General features: G+C 42.1%; 1 protein-coding gene across 1 annotated transcript in view; it reads left to right on the top strand.

The window, feature by feature from the left end:
* Positions 1 to 1,029: 1,029 nt before the first annotated feature.
* LOC139387934 (endoglin-like) overlaps positions 1,030 to 21,769 on the top strand; it is a 42,737-nt gene continuing 21,997 nt past the window's right edge. Inside the window, exons 1-3 of the mRNA XM_071134328.1 lie at positions 1,030 to 1,135; positions 2,432 to 2,667; positions 18,485 to 18,633. Coding sequence (XP_070990429.1) covers positions 2,604 to 2,667; positions 18,485 to 18,633 — 213 coding nt within the window. The 5' untranslated portion in view covers positions 1,030 to 1,135; positions 2,432 to 2,603. The remainder of the gene's footprint in view (positions 1,136 to 2,431; positions 2,668 to 18,484; positions 18,634 to 21,769) is intronic.

Raw genomic sequence — 21,769 nt, 5'->3', positions numbered from 1 at the left:
CTGATTTATTTTGATTTTCCCATGATGTCAAGCAAAGAGGCATTGAGTTTGAAGGTAGACCTTGAAATACCTCCACAGGTACACCTCCAAATGACTCATATGATGTCAATTAGCCTATCAGAAGCCATGACATAATTTTCTGGAATTTTCCAAGCTGTTTTTAAGGCACAGTCAACTTAGTGTATGTAAACTTCTGACCCACTGGAATTGTGATACAGTGAATTATAAGTGAAATAATCTGTCTGTAAACAATTGCACAAAGTAGATGTCCTAACCGACTTGCCAAAACTATAGTTTGTTAACAAGACATTTTAATGACTTCCGTCACAAATATACAACTGACTGGATAACTTATTAATTAGCCTATCAAATAAGACATTTGACAAGAGGACAATTGTTGGAAATCATCATCACATCATACCATTCTATATTAGTAATATGTTTATACATAATTGGTAATGTTCATTCTGAAATTACATCCCTGGTTACATGATGTCAATTTGTTCTCATAAACTAAACAGTCTCGAGGATGAGAAAGTACAGTCACAAGTCACAACTCCCATAGAGCGACAAAAGATGATTGTAGCAATATTGGCCTCAAGAGGGCGGTGTGGTCCCCAGTTGTTTTTGACTTTATATGTTATACTGAGGTGAGATTCTTCCAAAACCTAAGGATCATCATCATCATCCCATCTGAGATTATAAGGACACAACCCCTTTACTCTTGATGATACGTAACAGTTTGGGTTATTACAATGTAATAAACCATGTTGAATGGGTTATGGAAAGAACAAATTTATGCTTCTGTGATTTATACTTTCTTTTCTTTCATTAGGCTGCTACCGGTCGACCACATGTCATTGTTGTCGATTCACCTGTGATGCAAAATCTCAAAGAAATCCCAAATTCCTCTCACAATATTCTGTGCAGACAAGCAGTGTGGGTATTGACGTCAGTCACCGGCATTAGCACCAGCGCGCGAAGTTCTGGTTTTTGGGAGTGGTACGAAAGTCAATCTGCGCTTCCCCGCCCGCCCAGCTACACTAGAAAGTTTATGAGCGTTTACACGACTGACTGCTCCCTTTGCACTCGTGGATTATACCCGCAATTTAAAAGGGACAATCTCCATTGATATGTGAGTTTCTTTTAATCAATGCTTTGCTGACAGCTTTAGCCGTTGTCCCTGATACAATGTATTCCCTTGATGTGTTGTTTATTTGAAGCCAATGATAGGTGACAATTAGGTAAAATAACTTAACGTGAATTATAACGTTGTGAACTGTGTATTGTCAGATAAACGTCTAGCCTATAACCGTATAATCGTACATTTCTGAAAACCAGAACTATGAGTTTCACTTATTCATCCTATTTATTTCAGCCAAATAAAGACATTAATGGGTTTGCTTTTGTTTCACTTTAATAGCCTGTCTTCCGTTTACCTGAAATATTCAACTACTTTCTAGTGATCATTTTCTATAGTTAAATCGTTTTTAGGCATTTGACTCAATAATTCGTGTTTGTCTGGTTAAGGAAGTAGCCAAAGTTACTTTTGTTTTGCTTTGGTTGCATAAACAGTTTATATAGTCTTTTCCCCTCGCTCTATATGAATCATATAACAAGAGCAGTCTCCCCCGCTTATCAGATCTCCCTATTGTAACATTATTTAAAGAAAGCGACGCCATACTGTTTCCTGGCAGACTGGGCCAGCAGTTACTGACCACTGGATAACCCTAGAGCTCTGGGCCCCACGATAATATTCTAGGCTATCCAAGGACAGACAATCTCATTGGAAGTATAAATGTAATACGTTTGTAGCCTATCATTAGTTGCACATGCAGAAGTTGATGGCAATATCACGTGTCAAGTTTTAACTAATTATCCCATTTTTTATCTGAATTTGGTATGGTAGCAACAGTTATAATCAAGCACCTTACTAGAAATGGGTGGTAGTTGAGTAGAGAGAGGTACAGTACATACATTTATTAGAAATGGCCTTGTTAATCATCACTAACATAGATGTTAATCAGTGTACTTCATCTGATCCTGGACGTTTAGGAAGAGGCCCTTTGGAGAGAACATTTTATCCAATAATAATCTCAGATACCACTATTCCAGATAAAATTCAGAAAAAAGAAAGTGATGCAGTTTATAATCTTGGCAACACCATCTCACAATTTAATTTTCAACAGGAAAGGTTCCTTGAGGGGATTTGTTAAGCTTGCCAGCATTGAGTGTAGAGGATGAGTATTACATTGATTAAAATGCATTGACATTATATTAATTCTACTCTGATGTAGTTATATAAATGTGCAGCATCAGTAATATCAGAGGTATACACGATTCCTTATTGATTGGGTATTTTCATTATTCATCTATGACTTTGCTTGGCAGTTGGCAATCTCCTACTGACGCCCCGCCTCTTTTCTCCTAGCTGACCTTTAACCTATCAAGGCTGGATTTGTGTGCTCACCCCTCTGGAGCGGAACCACTGCCACCACAGTCACTGCCGTGCTGCCATTGGACGAGGACGCTGCTCTCGCTGCCCGAGCACCTACACACCGGCAAGTTCTTAATTGAGGCTCCCACAGATATCTGACTTAGAGATGGATAGCAGCAACATGTCACTTTTACCTCTGCTTCTACTCTGCCTTGCCATCGCCACTTCAGGTAAGACCAACGGTTGGTTGAACCTCCAACTTCCATCTCTTCTTAATGGTTGTGTAAGTGAAGAGCTGTTTGGTTGACGGCTAGTGTGCTAGACTCGACTTGGAGACTGGTGCTGAATTGAAGCCTAGAGGGTCTTTCCTTCTGTGTAAGCAAACTTCAAAAACCGGCATTAACCTTGATTTGAACTGTCATGATTTACTTATTCGAACGTCATCTCTTTTTAAAAAACCAACCAGGGCTTTATTTTCACAGCTGTTTTCAGTGGTTTTCTCAGGATTACCAGTTGATTGGATGAGTCTGTATATAGAGGTGTAACGTATATAGTGACTGACAATATTTCCTAAAGACTACTTTCATTAAAACTCGTAAAGTATAAGGATTAAATGAGAAATGTGTGCACCAGTTTATTATTGTGCTGGGAATACGCTATAGGTATATTTGATATATTTGTTAAGTACGTTTTTGGGGCGTATGATAAAAAAAAATAGGTATGTTAAATAGAGCTCGCCAGCTTGTAGTCCTAAAAAATGAAAATGAATCCTCAGGTTTGTTCAGCCATTCCTAAAAATCAAATGTGGAATGAATGAGGTTTTAGGATAAACACAGAAAATAAGGTTTGAGGTTAACACAGGCTTAGATCGTATACTTTTGTAATATCAGTCAGTTAACATGACCTTTATGAATTATGAAGCATTTGTCTGCTTATTTTGATTACATAAATGTTTCAAATTCACAAGAAGTGAAATTAGCTGATGGAGACGTCATAGAACAAAACGAATAAGATCTCCTAAGCCTGTGTTTACCACAGGTCTTATTTTCCTCTTTTATCCCAAAACCCTACAAAACCCCCCATTAATTTTCCCATAGGCTTTGGCCAACAAGCAATGGTGGTACCCTCCATTAGTTCCTACAAAAAGGTGCCATTACAATTGCTCTCTGTGGTTGCAGTGGTCAGTTGGCAGTTAGCTTGAGTATTATGTAGGAAATGGAAGAGGATCTGCAGTGTTCAGTTACGCTCTGGCCACTAACATGTGTGGATCTTTGGAGTGATACTTATTTCAGATAGTTATGTCAGACAGAGCAGGTGTAGTTCATGCTATTCCAGTGGATCCTCATGTTTATGCACTGATATATGCACATTTGATGTATTTGGCTCTAGCAGACAAAGGAAAGCAGTCCAAAACAGTTTGTATTATTTTTTAAATATGATTTCTTATTGGTTGTACCATTGTGGAGAAGGAATCTGCAAGTTGCATTTTGTTGGACGGTATATACCATGTGTATCCTGTACATACGACTAGTACAACTTGAAACTGCAACATAACCAAGAAATGCCAAGACATTTATTGGAATATTCTGTGAGACTTCCAAATAGGAATACTATAGCAACGTTTCTGAACACAGCATTTTTTACACCCATCACTAGTGAGTGGCTGAGGTTGTGGCTGTAACTGTGACTGTCTGTCGACAGTGTAGCCCTCTGTAGAGATTCTAGTTGGGAATCTGTCGACTGCTTTGGTCTCACTGGATTAAATCCCTGTTGCCCCTTTTGGGGGCCTCCGTTTGGGCTCCAGACAGTAGTTGGACTCCAGACTTCTGTTCTGTAGTTCCATGGGGGCCATCAGCTGTACAGCCCCTCTCTGGGGGTGTCCCTACAGGAGGCTAGGTTGACTGTAGGGCCCCATCGGCTCCCCACTGCAGTTAGTTCCCCGTGGGAGCCTGATGTGTTGGTTGTCGACTCTTGGCCTCCCGCTGCACTTCCTCCCAGCCGGGTCCTTCTCCACAGACTGAAGGAAAAATACAAAAGTGATTAGGCAGCTGCCATAGAGGGAGGGGAGCCTGAAGGAGAGCTTGGGGGAAGCTGACAGAGTAGGGGGTGGGAGATGGAGGGAAGAAAGGTAAGGAGAGTAGCAGAACAGCAGGCAGGGAAGCCACTAGGACCACATCCTGAGGAAGCTATGCTGGAGGCTGGGAGGGTGTTGAGGGGTGGAGATGGTGGTGGTGGTTAGGGGTGGATTATGTAACTATCCAACAACACATCAGTGACACAGTGGGTTGATCGGGAAAGGGGTGCAGAGAGAGAGAAAGGGATGAAAGGAGAGAGACAAATACAAAGAGAGAGAGGAGGGTGAAGTGAGGGATGAGGCAGAGAGATTGAGAGACAGATGATGCTGAGGAGAGGTAGAACAGAAGGAGGGGGAGGGACTAAAGAGATTGTGTGTGAGAGAGAAATACACTATGGCAAGATGCAGAGAGAGATGAAAGAGAAGGAGAGAGGGATAAAAAGAGGTGACAGACAGCTCCTTAGTAGGGCCTTGCAGAGGGGAAAAAAAACAAAAAAAAACCTGCTGCCTCTGTTAAAAATGGCGTTGAGAGTCTAAATAGCCCACTTCCCCACACTGCAGCCAGACTGGGTTCCAGGACCAGGGAGACATAGTGACGCGACCACTTGTCGCTGCTGCAGACCGATTTCTATCTCACTGTTGCAATCAACAATTCATTTCTGACTGCCTCTTTTTCTCTCTTTTACTAGCAGTGCTGAGCAGGACTAGCTACCCATTGGCACACGCTGGTTGAATAAACATTGTTTCCATTGTCATTTCAATGAAATTACTTTGAACCAATGTGGAATAGATGTTGAATTGATGTCTGTGCCCAGTGGGTATGCTACAGTATGTTGTTCACCTCTCTCTCTCTCTCTATTTGTCTGTTGAACCTAAAAGGGAGAGCAAGCGCTTGATGAGTTACAATAATGTTTGCTGCCAGATAACTTTTCCTGATTGTGTATAGATTATGAATGATGTGTGATGGTTCACTTTATCTCTGGAGTAAAACAGGGCAGCAGCAGTGTCATGTAAAACGTTTAGAGAGCCAAATCATTTTTTTCCAGCTTGTGAGTTATGTTTTTCTTGAAGTTGGTTGTTAACAAGGCACCCCTCATGCGGTAAGGCATATATCAAAGCACTGCAAAACACATCCAGCTCACTCTATTTAGGCTATGCATCACCTAATGTTGATAGGCACACTTTCATCTCAGAAACCATTTATTTTAAGACTTTTCATATCTAAGAAAAACATTGAGAGTAACATACACAATCGTTTCTCATCTGCAAGGAGATGCTTGAGCCTCAGTAATTATTCTATTACTTGGCTGTGAGGCAAAGAGAGAGAGAGCACCAGTTCCGTTGAGCTCTTAACAAGTGCACACATCATTATTTACATGGAGTACTTTAGTTTTTAAACAAAAGATGACCATGTTAAATGAAAACACAGTCATGGATATTTAAGTGTCCACTCGTTTCAGCCACCGTTTCTGGCCAGGCCCTGGACCTTGTCTGCCTGTCTTTCTCATCGTGGTGCACTATCCCTGGGGATTGGTAAGGCCCAGGTTGGGTTGGTCGGCTGGCAGTGGCGTGCGACCTGAATGGCTCATTAGTACATGGCGCTGAGATAAAACTCCTCATCAGAATGGCGACCGCTATGTGCCCATGCCAGCGGCGGCCGTCTGCACACTGTGGACAGATAAGGCATGGCGTTGTGTAGCTATTATCTCTGGCCAGTCTGCCCATACTCAGCCAAGGGTCTGCCCAATCAGAAGAAGTCTTGAAAGGGGATTTGTACCTGTCCCTTTAAAAATTATTTTTGGGGTTATCTTCCCCAAATCCCAGAGAGAGTAGTACTTGGGTTGGCTGTTTGGTACCTATTCTTTATTTCCCACTATGCAAATTCATAAACTATTTAGTATGCTATGTTGATGTGCTGCTTTCTTCAGGCAGAACAGAGATAGTTGTCAGCTAAGGTTCTAAAGGACAGGAAATTATTATTGAACAGTTGATGCTTTGAAGCAATGACGGATGTCATGGGCTTTAGTTGAAGCTTGTTGCGATATGTCTCACAAATCTTAAAAAACGCGATTGAATGGTGTTCAGAATTGAAACAACGAAGGGTAGCTACAGTCACTTGTTATTTGACCCTAATGGTAGAGCTATGCAAGCCTGGGTGTATAAAGTTGAACCTTCGTGTTGTTTCAGGTGTCATGCTGCTTTCTCTGGATTCATGTGGTGAAGCGCTCAAAATTCTCTTTGATTTATGACAAACTTGGTGTGTGTGCTTGTGTGTGTGTGCACGCATGAGTGTGCTCCTGTGTGTGTTGGCGTGTTTATGTAGGGGCCACATTGAGGGTTATAGAGAGTCCCTCTGAATATGATGGAAGGCTTTTGATATAATCTTTTCCCATTATTAATACATTGAAAAGTAGAAAGTGTGATCAAGGGATAGGCTTTAATTAAAGGCCCTGTAGTGCAGATGTTTGTCATATGACTCCAACAAATCCCAACGCCATGCTCAGGCGTCTTAACAGTCTGTACTTATCTTCCTGAGGGAATATAATCAAGCTTGTTGACAGCGTTCCACTCTCACACTATTTCATTACTCTTAGAGGAAGAAAAATAAAACTTGGCACTGCAAAGCAGCACAATCTTTCTGTCTTTGCTCCAGACTCTACCTAACTCCACTTCTTCAACGTCTCAAACGTGTCGAAAAGTATCAGAACCTTCATAGCTATGCTATCTATGATCCCAAAGTGGGCTCGTTAATATTTTCTGGGAAATCAGTGGAGAAAAACGGGGTAATGTCTGTTGGTTCTATGAGCAACATATGCTGTGCAAAGCGACATCAATCTTGAATGATTGGAAGCACCCAGTGTGCAATGCGTCTCTGCCGCTTCCATCTGCTCGGTGGAACGGAGTTAGCACAGCGACCGCTAAATTAGTCTTTCCCTCCAAAAGCCACGTTTGCTAATTAATGCCTGGAAGATGAATAGACTCTCACTATAGAGCAAATTCACAATGTCTCGCCGTTTAGTGATAAATTAATTTGTTCATACTGCAACCAACCTGAAGACTGAAAGCTAATAGAGTGTTTATGGAACACCTTGTCAATTTGAAGGAAGAGGCAACCAAAGCAACGAAACGGAAACATTGCACACGCTTATGCTGCCTGGAATATGACAGATATATGTTTCTGTATGTGTGTGTCTGTGAGAGGGCGAGAGAGCGATATAGAGAGAGCCTGTAGTGTATCAATGGGGAACGGCAATGTATTTAACATTCGTCATATCTAAAGTTCCTAGCATCACCATTCTAGGAAAGAACTGCTAGTATAGTGAATGACAAGAGCACACTAGGTTTTTCAACATCAAAGCATCAGATTGCCTTAGGAACCGCAACAGACAGACAAACCATAAAGATTAATTGAGAGACAGCTCTCAAGCATCTAAGAAATACATGTGTGTGTGTGTGTGTGGGTGAGCCATAGGCCCTCCATGGATTTGTTGTACTACTTCTGACATGAGGAGATATCTGACAAGAGGTGTAAACAGAGCCAATTATATATGAAGACACGCTGTCTACAGACCAGCTTTAACATACTCAATGCCAGTGGGGTAAAAATACTTTAAAGTACTACTTAAGTATTTTGGGGGGGGGTATCTGTACTTTAATTTACTATTTATATTTTTTCACAACTTTTACTTCACTACATTCCTAAAGAAAATGATGTACTTTCTACTCCGTACATTTTCCCTGACACCCAAAAGTACTCGTTACATTTTGAATGCTTAGCAGGAAAATGGTCTAATTCACACACTTATCAAGAAAACATTCCTGGTCATCCCTACTGCCTCTGATCTGGCGGACTCACTAAACACAAGCTTCGTTTGTAAATTATGTCTGAGTGTTGGAGTGTGCCCCTGGCTATACGTAAATTAAAAACATAAGAAAAGGGTGCTGTCTGGTTTGCTTAATATAAGGAATTTGAATTGATTTACACTTTTACTTTTGATACATGAGTATATTTTAGGAATTACATGTACTTTTGAATCTTAAGTACATTTAAAAACCAAATACTTTTCGAATTTTACTCAAGTAGGATTTTACTGGGTACTTTCACTTTTATGTCAGACATTTTCTATTAAGCCATCTTTACTTTTACTCAAGTATGACAAATCATGTTATTTTTCTACCACAGCTCAATTCCATTAACACACCTAAATAACCACACACACGCGTGAGCGTACACACACACACACACACCAGGGCTGTCCCCGATGTTGGTCGACCAAAAGTTGGCTGTTCTTTCAACCCAATTGACTGGTTGAAATTTTACCATATATAGACACGTGTTTTAATAAAATCAACGATATACTGTAGGCAATGCATTGAGGTTTTCTGATGCTTTAAGAACACTGTTTGATGAAATAAGACACAAATGACTCGAGGGAGCCAGAGATCCAGAGAGCCAGAAAATTGTTAATAAAAAATATATTTAAAAAAACTTACCTGACCATCCTCCTCCTGCTCTTATTGGCTTTCGCAGATTCTGGCTTTACTCTGCTGAAGTTGCCGGTCATAGGCTACATGAGGAATCGGCAACCTTTTTCATGTGGAATGCCAGTTTATCTTATAATTTCTACCGATATGCGTGCCAGTTATGGTTTCCATGTGCAAATTTTCATGGAACAGTTTCATTTAATTTATAATAAGGTCTTCGTATCTCAAAATCATTGTCATGTGGTTAATCCTAATTATATCCAAATCTAAAGGAAAATTATACAAACCTAAAAGGTAGTTGGCAATACAAGTTATGTAAAAACCGCCTATAAAGCCAACAAATGAAAACATTGCAGCCTGCAGATAGAAAATATCCTGCTAAAAATAAATATCCTATTAATCAAATTGGCTACACATGGCCTGTCTGCAGCGAACTTGAAACATTGTATCAACTTTTACCTTGAGTCAGCCTGAAGCTCCCTCTAGCAAACTTGCAACATTGTTAAAAATATTCTGGGCCCTCAGAGTTTCCGGTGCCAGTGAGCTTGGGACAGACACAGCTGTAGGCTATTTGCACGTGATAAGAACTAATCAGGTAGGCCTATTTCATGACGCTTCCACTGGATCAGAGCATAACATTTTCCCTTTCACGCTGAGTGGTCAAACGGGAGAGAGCTGGAAAGATTTTTTAAATACATTGAGGAACTATTGGTGGTGCGTTAAGTCAATCAGAAATACTATCAGATTCCCAAATGGGCACATTTATATTCCTACATTTGCACGCAGGCCAGTTAGCCAACAGGCCTACTTCTATCTGTAATGATATGTGGAAAAAGTCAAGGGGTCTGAATACTTTCCCGAATGCAGTATATATACTGTATATACAAAAGTATGTGGACATGCCTTCAAATGACTGGATTCAGCTATTTCAGCCGCACCCGTTGCTGACAGGTGTATAAAATCGAGCACACATCCATGCAATCTCCATAGAATGGCCTTACTGAAGGCCTTACATGGCCTTACTGAAGACCTCAGTGACTTTCAACGAGACACTGTCATAGGATGCCACCTTTCCAACAAGTCAGTTTGTCAAATTTCTGTTGGAGCTGCCCTGGTCAACTGTAAATGCTGTTACTGTGAAGTGGAAACGTCTAGAAGCAACAACGGCTCAGCCGTGAAGTGGTAGGCCACACAAACTCACAGAACGGGACCGCTGAGTGCTGAAGCACGTAGCGCATAAAAATGTCTGTCCTCGGTTGTAACACTCACTACAAAGTTCTCCAGTTCTCTGCTGCCTGTGACTGGAACGAATTGCAAAAATCGTTGAAGTTGGAGACTTTTATCTCCCTCACCAATTTTAAACATCTGCTATCTGAGCAGCTAACCGATCGCTGCAGCTGTACATAGTCCATCGGTAAATAGCCCACCCAATTTACCTACCTCATCCCCATACTGTTTTTATTTATTTACTTTTCTGCTCTCAAAATACTTTGGCTATGTAGTATATATACAGTATTTTTATTTGCTACTGCTCGACAACTCCTGACATTTAATCCTATTAAAAATTCCCTGACTTAGGTCAGTTAGGATCACCACATTATTTTAAGAATGTGAAATGTCAAAATAATATTAGAGAGAATTATTTATTTCAACTTTTATTTCTTTCATCGTGTTCCCAGTGGGTCAGACGTTTACACACACTAACTTAGTATTTGGTAGCATTGCCTTTAAATTGTTTAACTTGGGTCAAACGTTTTGGGTAGCCTCCCACAAGCTTCCCACAATAAGTTTGGTGAATTTTGGCCCATTGCTCCTGACAGAGCTGGTGTAACTGAGTCAGGTTTGTAGGCCTGCTTGCTCACACACACCTTTTCAGTTCTGCCCACACATTTTCTATAGGATTGAGGTCAGGGCTTTGTGATGGCCACTCCAATACCTTGACTTTGTGCAGTTGCAAACCGTAGTCAGGTTTTTTCATGTCAGTTTTGGAGCAGTGGCTTCTACCTGGCTGAGCGGCCTTTCAGGTTTTGTCGATATAGGACTCGTTTTACTGTGGATATAGACACTTTTGTACCTGTTTCCTCCAGCATCTTCACAAGGTCCTTTGCTGTTGTTCTGGGATTGATTTGCACTTTTCGCACCAAAATACGTTCATCTCTAGGAGACAGAAAGCGTCTCCTTCCTGAGCTGTATGACGGCTGCGTGGTCCCATGTTGTTTATACTTGCGCACTATTGTTTGTACAGATGAACGCGGTACCTTCAGGCGTTTGGAAATTGCTCCCAAGGATGAACCAGACTTGTGGAGGTCTACAAAAGGTCTTGGCTGATTTGTTTTGATTTTCCCATGATATCAAGCAAAGAGGCACTGAGTTTGAAGGTAGGCCTTGAAATTAATCCACAGGTACACCTCCAATTGACTCAAATTGTGTCAATTAGCCTAACAGAAGCTTCTAAAGCCATGACACAATTTTCTGGAATTTTCCAAGCTGTTTAAAGGCACAGTCAACTTAGTGTATGTAAACTTCTGACCCACTGGAATTGTGATACAGTGAATTATAAGTGAAATAATATAATGTCTGTAAACAATTGGAAAAATGACTTGTGTCAGGCACAAAGTAGATGTCTTAACCGACTTGCCAAAACTATAGTTTGTTAACAAGACATTTGTGGAGTGGTTGAAAAACTAGTTTTAATGACTACATCCTAAGTGTATGTAAACTTCCAACTTCAACTGTACACAACCTCCCTCTACTACCACATACACAACCTCCCCCCACTATCACATACACAACCTCCCCCCACTACCACATACACAACCTCCCCCCACTACCACATACACAACGCTCCCCCCACTACTAAATCAAATCAAATGTATTTATATAGCCCTTCTTACATCAGCTGATATCTCAAAGTGCTGTACAGAAACCCAGCCTAAAACCCCAAACAGCAAGCAATGCAGGTGTAGAAGCACACAACGTCCCCCTACGACCACATACACAACCTCCCCCCACACACATTAGTAATAAAAGTGATAGTGATAATTAGGGACTTTTTTTGTAGACTGTGGGGATTTTGTTGGCGTGGGGAGAGAGGAGGAGAGAGGTGAGACACAGTGTTGTGCAGTGTAGGGGTGAGAGGCCAGGGGACACTGCGGGCCCCTGCAGAACGCTGATAAGAGCTTGTTTACCTTCCTGTGGATGGTCAAGCCTCAGTCTGTGGCCACGGAAACACCAGGACAATAGGTGTGTGGAGCTGGAAAGGCTGGGGCAGGCCAGACCCCCCCCCCCCCCCGTGTGCTCCGACCACCCCCCTACCTCTCCCCTTCACCATCATGGCTCCTCCGACCCGGGACGCAAACAGTTTACTCTGCCTCAGTGAGACAGTTGCCCCAGACACTGCTCTGTGTTTGCCAGGGTTTACCCTAGATTTACAGATAAGGTGGGGTTTAGATGTGATGCAGACACCATTTTTGGAACCTGTTGAAATACATTTTATACAGAACAATTGATTCATGCCAGGGCAATACATTATTTTGTCGTTTTTAACATATATTATGGCATGTAATATGCTTTAGTTGATTGGTAACTTATCATCATGGTACTTTTGATGCAGTAATATACAGCAATTAGTTAATTGGAGAGCCAAGCCACTCATCTTGATGACAGTTCCAGAACTTTGTGCATAAGGGTGTAAGTGGGGAAAAAAGTTACCCACAGACCACATTTCTTTTGGAACATAGAACTGTTGACAAAATAGATTAGGGAATTGCTTCCAAAGATGTGGTAAATATTGAGCCTAGATAAAATGGAAGAAAAAGTGTTTCCTCCTAATTATTTTTTTGGCAGGAAAGGGGTTGTAGTGAGAGTAGTAAAGGACTGCTGCTAGACTAAAATAGAAACAGTTGTCATCAATGTGTAAGATTTCTTGTTAGGGTCCTGTTGTAGGTGACAGACTTTTGGCAGACTACTGTATTCATGAATTGCAATCAAATAAAATAACTCTGTTGATTCCCCAAATGAAATTCTCATGTCTAAATTAAAAGGTGAATAACCTATCTCAAATAAAGGTGAATGTAGGATAGTACAAGTCCAAACTGCTTCATCTGCGTTTCCTGTCCCTCCCTGTCAAAGTGAATAGTGGTTTGATCTTTTGACTCTGCGAGGAGACTCAATAAAGGAAGTCAGTGTTTCCAGGATGTGGCTTGTTGCAGGCAGGGTCACAATGCCTCTCTTGAATATATAACCTTTAATGTCAGAGTTGTGTGGGTTTTTATTTCCAGCCAAGGTCCTCTTTCTGCTGAGTCGGGAGATCCACCCTACAGAATACTGACGATGAACCTTTCACCCCCCAAACAAGAACTGGTAGTCCGATCCAAGTCAGATGAGGCTGATGATGAAGTCATGCGTTTAGTATTTCTGCTTTCTGGCAGTTTTTTCTAGGAAGGAGCCGTGCTGTCTTTTTCTGCTACAGGATGTTTTTGTTCTTAATACACCTACAGTATGCCTTGAAGAGTTGCAAAAAACGTTTACAGGATTGCCAATAAAAAATAACTCATTTTTTGCTGTTTAGTTGTTAACTACGTCAGTGACATCTGTAGATATTAAACATTTATCACAATGTTAGGTATAAACGTTAATATTAAACAAACTATTTCTGTCCCAAAAAATAAACAGTGGTCTACTGTCCTAACGAGACATACACTCACAGCCACAGATGGTAGACTTGGAATGTACCAAGTTGAGTCAGAGGGATAACTTTGTGTGTACTTTACAGCATTGAGAAATCTCCCGCTCCTAACTCAAGCTCCCGCACCACCCACCGTAGTCCGCCCCTGCATCAGACAGGAGACACATGCCTGATTGAGCATTTTCTTTGGCCCAACATCAGGTTTGGGAGTTGACCAGAACAATGAGACAAGAAGGGACAGTCCAGAGATAGACACAGACAGGAAAATAAAGTACAAGGGAGGAGGAGAGGTATGAATGGCAGATTCAGCAACATGGCCAGACACGTTTCAAGCCAAGGACTTCCATACTCAGATAAACACTGTGATACAACACTGTGAAGCATGAGGCTCATCATCATTTCCTATACATCCTCTATCATCTAGAATCATTATGATGGATTCCTTCAAAATCCCCCTGACTCCCCCTCACATCTATATGGGAATCACCACCATCGTGGAAAAGAAAATTGGAGGCGCTGCTGATAAAAATAGATAAAGACAGAGGAGGAATGGAACGGCGCTTCTCTATAGCTCATTTAACAGCAAACCGCTTAATGAGGCAGTTGGCATTTCCGGGTCAGGCAAAGGGGTCAGTGTGACTATGGTTTATATCCTTAGTGATCGGTAAATAGGATTAGGGGAGTATCGGTGTGTGCGTCTCTGTGTGTGTGTGTCTGTGTGTGTGCTTTGCAGACACCAGGGGTGATTTACGCAAAGTAGTCTGCCCCTGCCGACGCAGTCACAGGCTGTTGACTCTGTCACAGTGGAATGAGACGGTGCTTCTTTATGGGAGGTAATCTGGCTGTTGAGTGGACATTAAAGCACAGGGGCAGAATAACAGGAAGCCGGTACTTGACCAGAGCAGAAGAAGAGGGATGATGAGAAAAGACAGGGAGGATCTCTCACTGCACAGTGGGGAAAGAAATAAAGAGTTAATTAACGAAAAGATGAGAGGCTTGAAAGAAAGAGCTGTTTGTGTGGTGGGCATTGGCTTGACTTTACTCATACCCCTTTTCTTTCGCACTTCCCTCCCTCCATCCCGTCCTCTCGTGGTGACGACAATGTCCTCTGCCAGGGCTCTCCGTCATCATCAGGCCAGCCGTCTAAACAGGGCATTTCCTGTTGCCCTCACAAAAGTTGTTGTTTCCTGTTCACCCCCACACCCCCCTTCCCCTCTCTGTCTCTCTATCCTTCCATGGCGCTCATCAACCATCAACCCCTCCCCCAAATGCTTTGCACCTTGTAGCTACAGTAGATACGGAAAATCCTGAATCTTCAGACGTGGGCCCGTATTCAAGAGTCTCAGTATGAGTGCTGATATAGGATTCGTTCTGCCAGTTAGATCATAATGAATAAGGTTATATGGACAGGGTGACCTGATCTTTGATCAGCACTGCTACTCTGTTATGATTTTTGCATAGAAACGGACCCTGGAACTGAGAAGCTATGATTGTCTCTTAGGTGTTCATAACAGTTTTGATCTTTTGTAATAACTTCTCAGATTAAACTATTATACCGGTCTAAATAAGAGAATGTAACGAGCTGAAAATTCTCATCAGTTTTCCCAAAGAGGGTTGTCCTCTGCGCAGTAGTATGAAGTACTTAAGTAAAAATACTTTAAAGTTCACTTTTTATATTTCTAACTTTTACATTTACTCCACTACATTCCTAAAGAAAATAATGTACTTTTTACTCTATACTGTACATTTTCCCTGACACCCAAAAGTACATTTCAAATGCTTAGCAGGACATGAAAATGTTTCAATTAATACACTTATCAAGATAACATCCCTGGTCATCCCTACTGACTCTGATCTAGCGGACTCACCAAACACAAATTCTTAGTTTGTAAATTATATCTGAGTGTTGGAGTGTGCCCCTGGCTATCCGTAAATAGATAAACAAGAAAATGATGCCGTCTGGTTTGCTTAATATAAGGAATGTGAACAAATACTTTTAGACTTTTACTCAAGTAGTATTTTACTGGGTGACTTTCACTTTTACTTGATTAATTTTCTATTAAGGTATCTTAGTATGACAATTAGGTACTTTTTCCACCACTGCCTCTGTGCTCAATAATATCATCCCTTTCCATAATGGGTGTCAGTGGTGATATTGTATTCCGTTTAGATGCATGTCTACTGATTGGGATTCAAACTCTCAGACCAGGGTTGTCTCTGTATCAGTCCTATGACACTATCTGAGTCACATCCTATAGGGTCAGGAGACAGACAGTCTGAGGTGGGGGGCATCAGGGCCCCAATCAGATTTCCCATCTCTGACTAGGCTGGGCGGGACTTGGTCCTAGTGCTGACTGTTGATTGGGTAGGACACAGCACCTGACCCTGCTCTTCCTGAAGAAGGAGGTGGTTTACTGGTGGGCAATATTTATTGAGCACCAACAGGATACTCCCCCAGGGGACAAAGTAAAAGGAAGAAAAAGAGCAAATACATTATTTCAATGGTTCCCTTCATCTTCTGCCCTGACACACACAGCCTCACATGCAATAAATCAGCTGCCCTTGTGTCTGTGTGACAGAGAGCAGAGGTTGGGGAGGAAACTCCCTGCGGTGCAGTGTGGTGCAGTCAGGGAGTGAGGGATAGTAGGGAGGAGACGAGTGGACTTGATTTAATGTTGCCCATGTAGCCGTGAGGTCCCAGATAAACTTGACCTATCAGCCGTGCCGATCAGACCGGTAGCCCCTCCCACCCATTTAGCATCCATACTTCTTACTTTATCTCCTGATTAGAAAACACGGCAGCACTGCTTCCAAATGCCCCGCCATGCAACCCTCCTCCACTCCGATAGACAGTCACTGAAGCAGGAGTGATGGAGTGCATGTGGAGGAATCAGAGATGAATAGAACAGGAAAGCAACACCCTCCATAGGCTAGTCTAGGCTGTAGCCAAGAGGGTGATTTAAAATGCGTTTCAGATCATGCATTATATTGCTGGTCTGCCGAGCTCTTTGTATGTTGCCTATAATGTGTATGAATATATCTTACTAATGATATAATGTGTTTTAATGTATTTATTGTTGATGCATAAAACATTTCAAGGAAATTCATAATGCATTATTCATATGGTCATAATAGAGGGTGTTAGCTCTACCAGCTCTCCTTGGTTTTCTCTCTTTATTGTACCTATGTTCTTGTACCTAATGCATTTCACATCGGCAGGTATTTTTATGCAGGGTTGCAAAACTACAAGTAATTTAACATATTGTCCATGAGTTTCTAGTAGATAGACCATATTGTTCAAGAGAAAATAGCTTAATTTAATCAACAATTTCAATTACCTTTGCAACTCGTCCAACTATTGACTTTTTTCACAACTGCCACCAGTTTGACACCAAAACATTGACCACAAATACATACCGTCATAGTAAAGCAAGGCAAAAGTAAACATATCGTTCCCCGCGAATGATGCAACGCCCCCCTTGGGCCAATCAGTGTACTTTTGTAAATGCTAGATCTTTATGGCTAGAAGCATCATTCAACCAAGTTTCGTCAAAATCGGCCAGTGGTGGGCCTCCCGGGTGGCGCAACGTTAGCTGTGCCACCAGAGACTCTGGGTTTGCGCCCAGGCTCTGTCGCAGCCGCCCGCGACACATAATTGGCCTAGCGTCGTCCGGGTTAGGGAGCGCTTGGCCGTTAGGGATATCCTTGTCTCATCGCGCACCAGCGACTCCTGTGGCAGGCCGGGCACAGTGCACGCAAACCAAGGTTGCCAGGTGCACAGTGTTTCCTCTGACAAATTGGTGCGGCTGGCTTCTGGGTTGGATGCGCGCTGTGTTAAGAAGCAGTGCGGTTGGGTTGTGTTTCGGAGGACACATGGCTTTCGATCTTCGTCTCTCCCGAGCCCGTACGGGAGTTGTAGCGATAAGATAGTAGCTACTAACAATTGGATACCAAGAAATTGGGGAGAAAAGGGGGTAAAATAAAAAAAAATCGGGCCTGTGGTGTTTGAAATATTGCGTGGGTTTGCTGGATATCCCTGAGCATACAGTATGCCACATTTCATCACTCTGAGTCAAACAGATCAAGAGATAGTGCTACCGTATGAATGTTCTTGCATATGTTGAGTATTGACAGTGTTTGCAACATGTGTACCATATTTTGCTACAATACGAATGTCCTTGACTGATTTATATGCATTTATCTGCCAGCCACATGAATGTTTATTGGTAAATAGCGGCCATGTTTTTTTAGGTACTAGATTGGAAAATATTATTTGAGAGAACTTTGTCCATAGACTCCACATATCAAGTTTCGTGCCGACCGGTCATTCGCTGCCAGAAGAGTAGCGTTTTAAGTGTTTTTCACACAATTTTAAATGGCGGAAAATCCATCATGGCGTGTCCCTAGGCAAATTGGCTCCTTGTGAGGAGAGCAACCTATGTACCGAATTTCATGACTAGGTCAAACAGGGTGACGGCCGTGACCTTTCAAACTTTGCATTTTCAATCTCTTTTTATAGCACCACCATCTGGCAAATCAGTGTAATTTTGTTACTTGAACGCTTCCAGCTATATACTCTCCTTTTGAAACCCTATTCGTAAGCATAGGCCTGTTTTACAAGTTTAAACATGGCATTTAAGGCTCTAGCCACTTGCCAGGTCATCATTGGCCACAATTGTAAATAAGAATTTGTTCTTAACAGATGTGCCTGGTTAAATAAAGGTTCAATAAAATGTATTGTCCTAGAATGTGTGACCTCTCTACTTTGCTTATCCAGGTTTGCCCCTTGTCTCTCCCCCAGCATCCCAGCAGACGTGTGAGCCAGTGAAGGTTCCTGACAACCAGAATGCCTGGATCAGGGTGAGGGAGATGCCAACAGGCTGCTGGACCAGCTACACCACTAAGGACAGCAAAGAGGTGCACATCCTCAGCCTGCACTTCCTTCCTGGGGTAAGGCAATCTTCGTACTGTGTGTATGTACTGAACTACTGTGGAAACCCTCCACTAGAATTAGATGCATCCAGTACACTCATTCTGAATAGTCCAGTACATTGAAAACACAGGTTGATTGATACCAGATGAGCATTAACACACTAGGCTAGTTTACACAAGAGATTGATGTCAGATAAATTAGCTAGTTTTCCCATGTGGCTGAGAGTCAACATGACCGACACCACCTCTGCTCAGCCTGATAAGTACAAACACATGCCAGACATAACATGGAGCCAGGGTCTCCCCTGAGGTGACTGGGGTTCCTTACACTACACAAAGCAGTGTGAAAACACACCACCTCATCCAACAGCCTGCATGGGGAATGGGGCTAAGTGTGTAGAATACAGGTTGATTTCAAAGTTGTACCCCAAATTGCATAACAATATGTAATTCCAATTATAGCCAACTGTCCCAAGATCAGTGCTTCGGAGGAATGTAATCCTACACTGCTATTTCACCCCAGACTTAATTTTCATTCTTTGACAGTGTCTGGTCAGCACGTATTCGTAATTTCTTATCAATGATCTCTCTCTATCACACACAAACACTTTCTCTCATCTCATTGACTATTTGTCCCTCTTGAGATGCCGTAGCCAGTACACTTCCTCAAAATAGTTTGAATTACTCTAAGATTACTCAAGAAATCTGTATTTAATTTTGACGTTTTTGCTGAGTTCTTAGTTGCGCAATTTTACATCTAACTAAGATGTTTGGTACAATATTTCTCAAGTGAAAGTCTGTCGTTAAATGACAACTTAATTGAAGAATCCCTACTGTTGACCAATTACCAATAAATGGGCGTAGACATCGGCTACCGAACTTCGACAAGCCTCAAGAAAAAAAATTCTGTGCTCGAACAGCTGGAAAAATCCTGCTGAATGCTGTCGAACACCAAAACAAATAAAAATATGTTGTCATAATATACACTGAAGGTACAAAACATTAGGAACACCTGCTCTTTTCATGTCATAGACTGACCATGTGAATCCAGCTATGATCCCTTATTGATGTCACCTGTTAAATCCACTTCAATCAGTATAAATAAAGGGGAGGAGACAGGTTAAAGAAAGATTTTTAAGCCATAAGACAATTTAGACATGATTGTGTATGTGTGCCATTCAGTGCATGTATGGGTATGATAACATATTTAGGTGCCTTTGAATGGGGTATGGTAGTAGGTGCCAGGAACACCGGTTTGAGTGTGTTAAGAACTGCATCGCTGCTGGGTTTTTCACGCTCAACAGTTTCCCAAAGGACATCCAGCCAAGTTGACACAACTGTGGAAAGCGTTGGAGTCACCCGGGCCAGCATCCTTGTGGAACACATTTGACACTTTGTAGAGTCCATGCCCTGACGAATTGAGACTGTTCTGAGGGCAAACTCAATATTAGGAAGTTATTCCTAATGTTTTGTACACTCAGTCTATGTGCGAACTGTTTCGACTGGGGCTGCCCAGTCGGAAGCTTTAGACTACGCTGTGTGCTGTGTGTGTGTGGTGGCAGCTAACCTCCCTGACAGCTACTCTAGCAAAGGTGAGATAAATGCGTACACAACAAACCCCTTTCGAAACATATTCTTTGCTGGGTCTTTGGCCCATTTATTAGCAGCAAAGATAAAACATTTCATACCGGCAGATGTCAGTGCAGTAGTTTCCATAGTTCATAGTGAATGTGCAAAGAATACAGGCCTATAAACATCAAACAAAATCAGAATGAGCATCTGTACTTTTCACAAAACCAATAAACTGTATGTGTGTGTCCTTCCATTATACAGACTAATTAGTCAGAAGTGGGGTAGAAGAGGCCATCCAGACATGCAAGGTATCTGTTAAACATGGCAAGAATACAGGCCTATTAATATCAAACAAACAAAAACAGGATGAGCATCTGTAAGCTTCAACAATCAGCATGCCATCTTGATAGCAGAAGACAGTAGCAAAATGCTCCCAAAAAGCTGAGCTTTGTAGAGATACACATTTGAAGAAACGCAAAAAAACATATATGGTCAAACAGTGTAGATGACAGCTTGCTTACCTTCTCACTCAGGCAATTCTTGCGTTTGCTCAGTTGCTCCACAAAACTTCTTCCAGACGTCAGTCAACTTGTATACTTCAAGTTGGTACTGAAATCGTTTATGATTGGACAAGATAACACCTCCTGAATTGAGGTTTAGTTTGGGGTTTTGCAGAGTATTTCAGTGCTCACCTACCTGCATGCACTCCACACAGACAAAAAAAAATTCCCTCCATCCTAAACAAGAGTTCACATGACCCCCCCCCCCCCCCCCCCCCCCTCATCATCACCCATCATCACCCCTGAACACCCCTCACCCCCTGCCAGGATACAACCCTGACCATTCCTCAATGTCCACTAGGCACTGTAAACAACTATGATGGAATATTAGGCCCCCTAAAGAGGAGAGGTGGTGACAAAGGTGTTTGTGGAAAGGGAGTGGTCATATAGGAAGTGTGGCTGCCTGGCGGCCTGTGTATGGGTTCAGCCTTGGAGGGGGATGGAGGGATAGAGGACAGAGGGAAGAGGGGGTGGAAGGCAGGAGGGCTGGACATGTCCCATTCAGGCACGAGTGTGAGGGCCTTGGCTCACAGCCGAGACTGGACCGTCGGAGCCGGCTCGGGTTAGGGGAGAGAGACAAAGAGTAACGGGAAGCTGTTATGCACCAGCAAAAGCCTTTAAAAAAGTTGCTCTCAAGAAGCTCTCTCTCTCTCAAAAAAGGAAAACAATTGTATCTGGAAAGCACAGGAACAAAAATAGCAAGGGCGAGTGACCAGGGACGGCAATGTGCATTGTTCAAACTAATAAAGTGAAGCGAGAGAGTGATGGAGAAAGTTAGAATAAGGGAGGACAGTTCTTTAGTAAAGGCCATTGATTTTTGGTTTAAAGTTAAATTAATGTTTCCCAACTGATTTGCAAGACTAAATCCTGTTGACTCATATTAGTCACAGACACATCCTTGACTCTATTGACTCAAACTGAGTGAATCAGTTGCCCATATCAGACTGGTAAACGATCAAATAACAGGAAAATTAGTCACACATTTACTGTATATTGTGTGCTTTTCAAGAACTCACCCATTA

Source organism: Oncorhynchus clarkii, chromosome 29, assembly GCF_045791955.1.
Source record: "Oncorhynchus clarkii lewisi isolate Uvic-CL-2024 chromosome 29, UVic_Ocla_1.0, whole genome shotgun sequence".
Lineage (NCBI taxonomy): Eukaryota > Metazoa > Chordata > Actinopteri > Salmoniformes > Salmonidae > Oncorhynchus > Oncorhynchus clarkii.
Note: the sequence above shows the minus strand (reverse complement) of the source record. Positions and strands in the feature narration are given on the sequence as shown.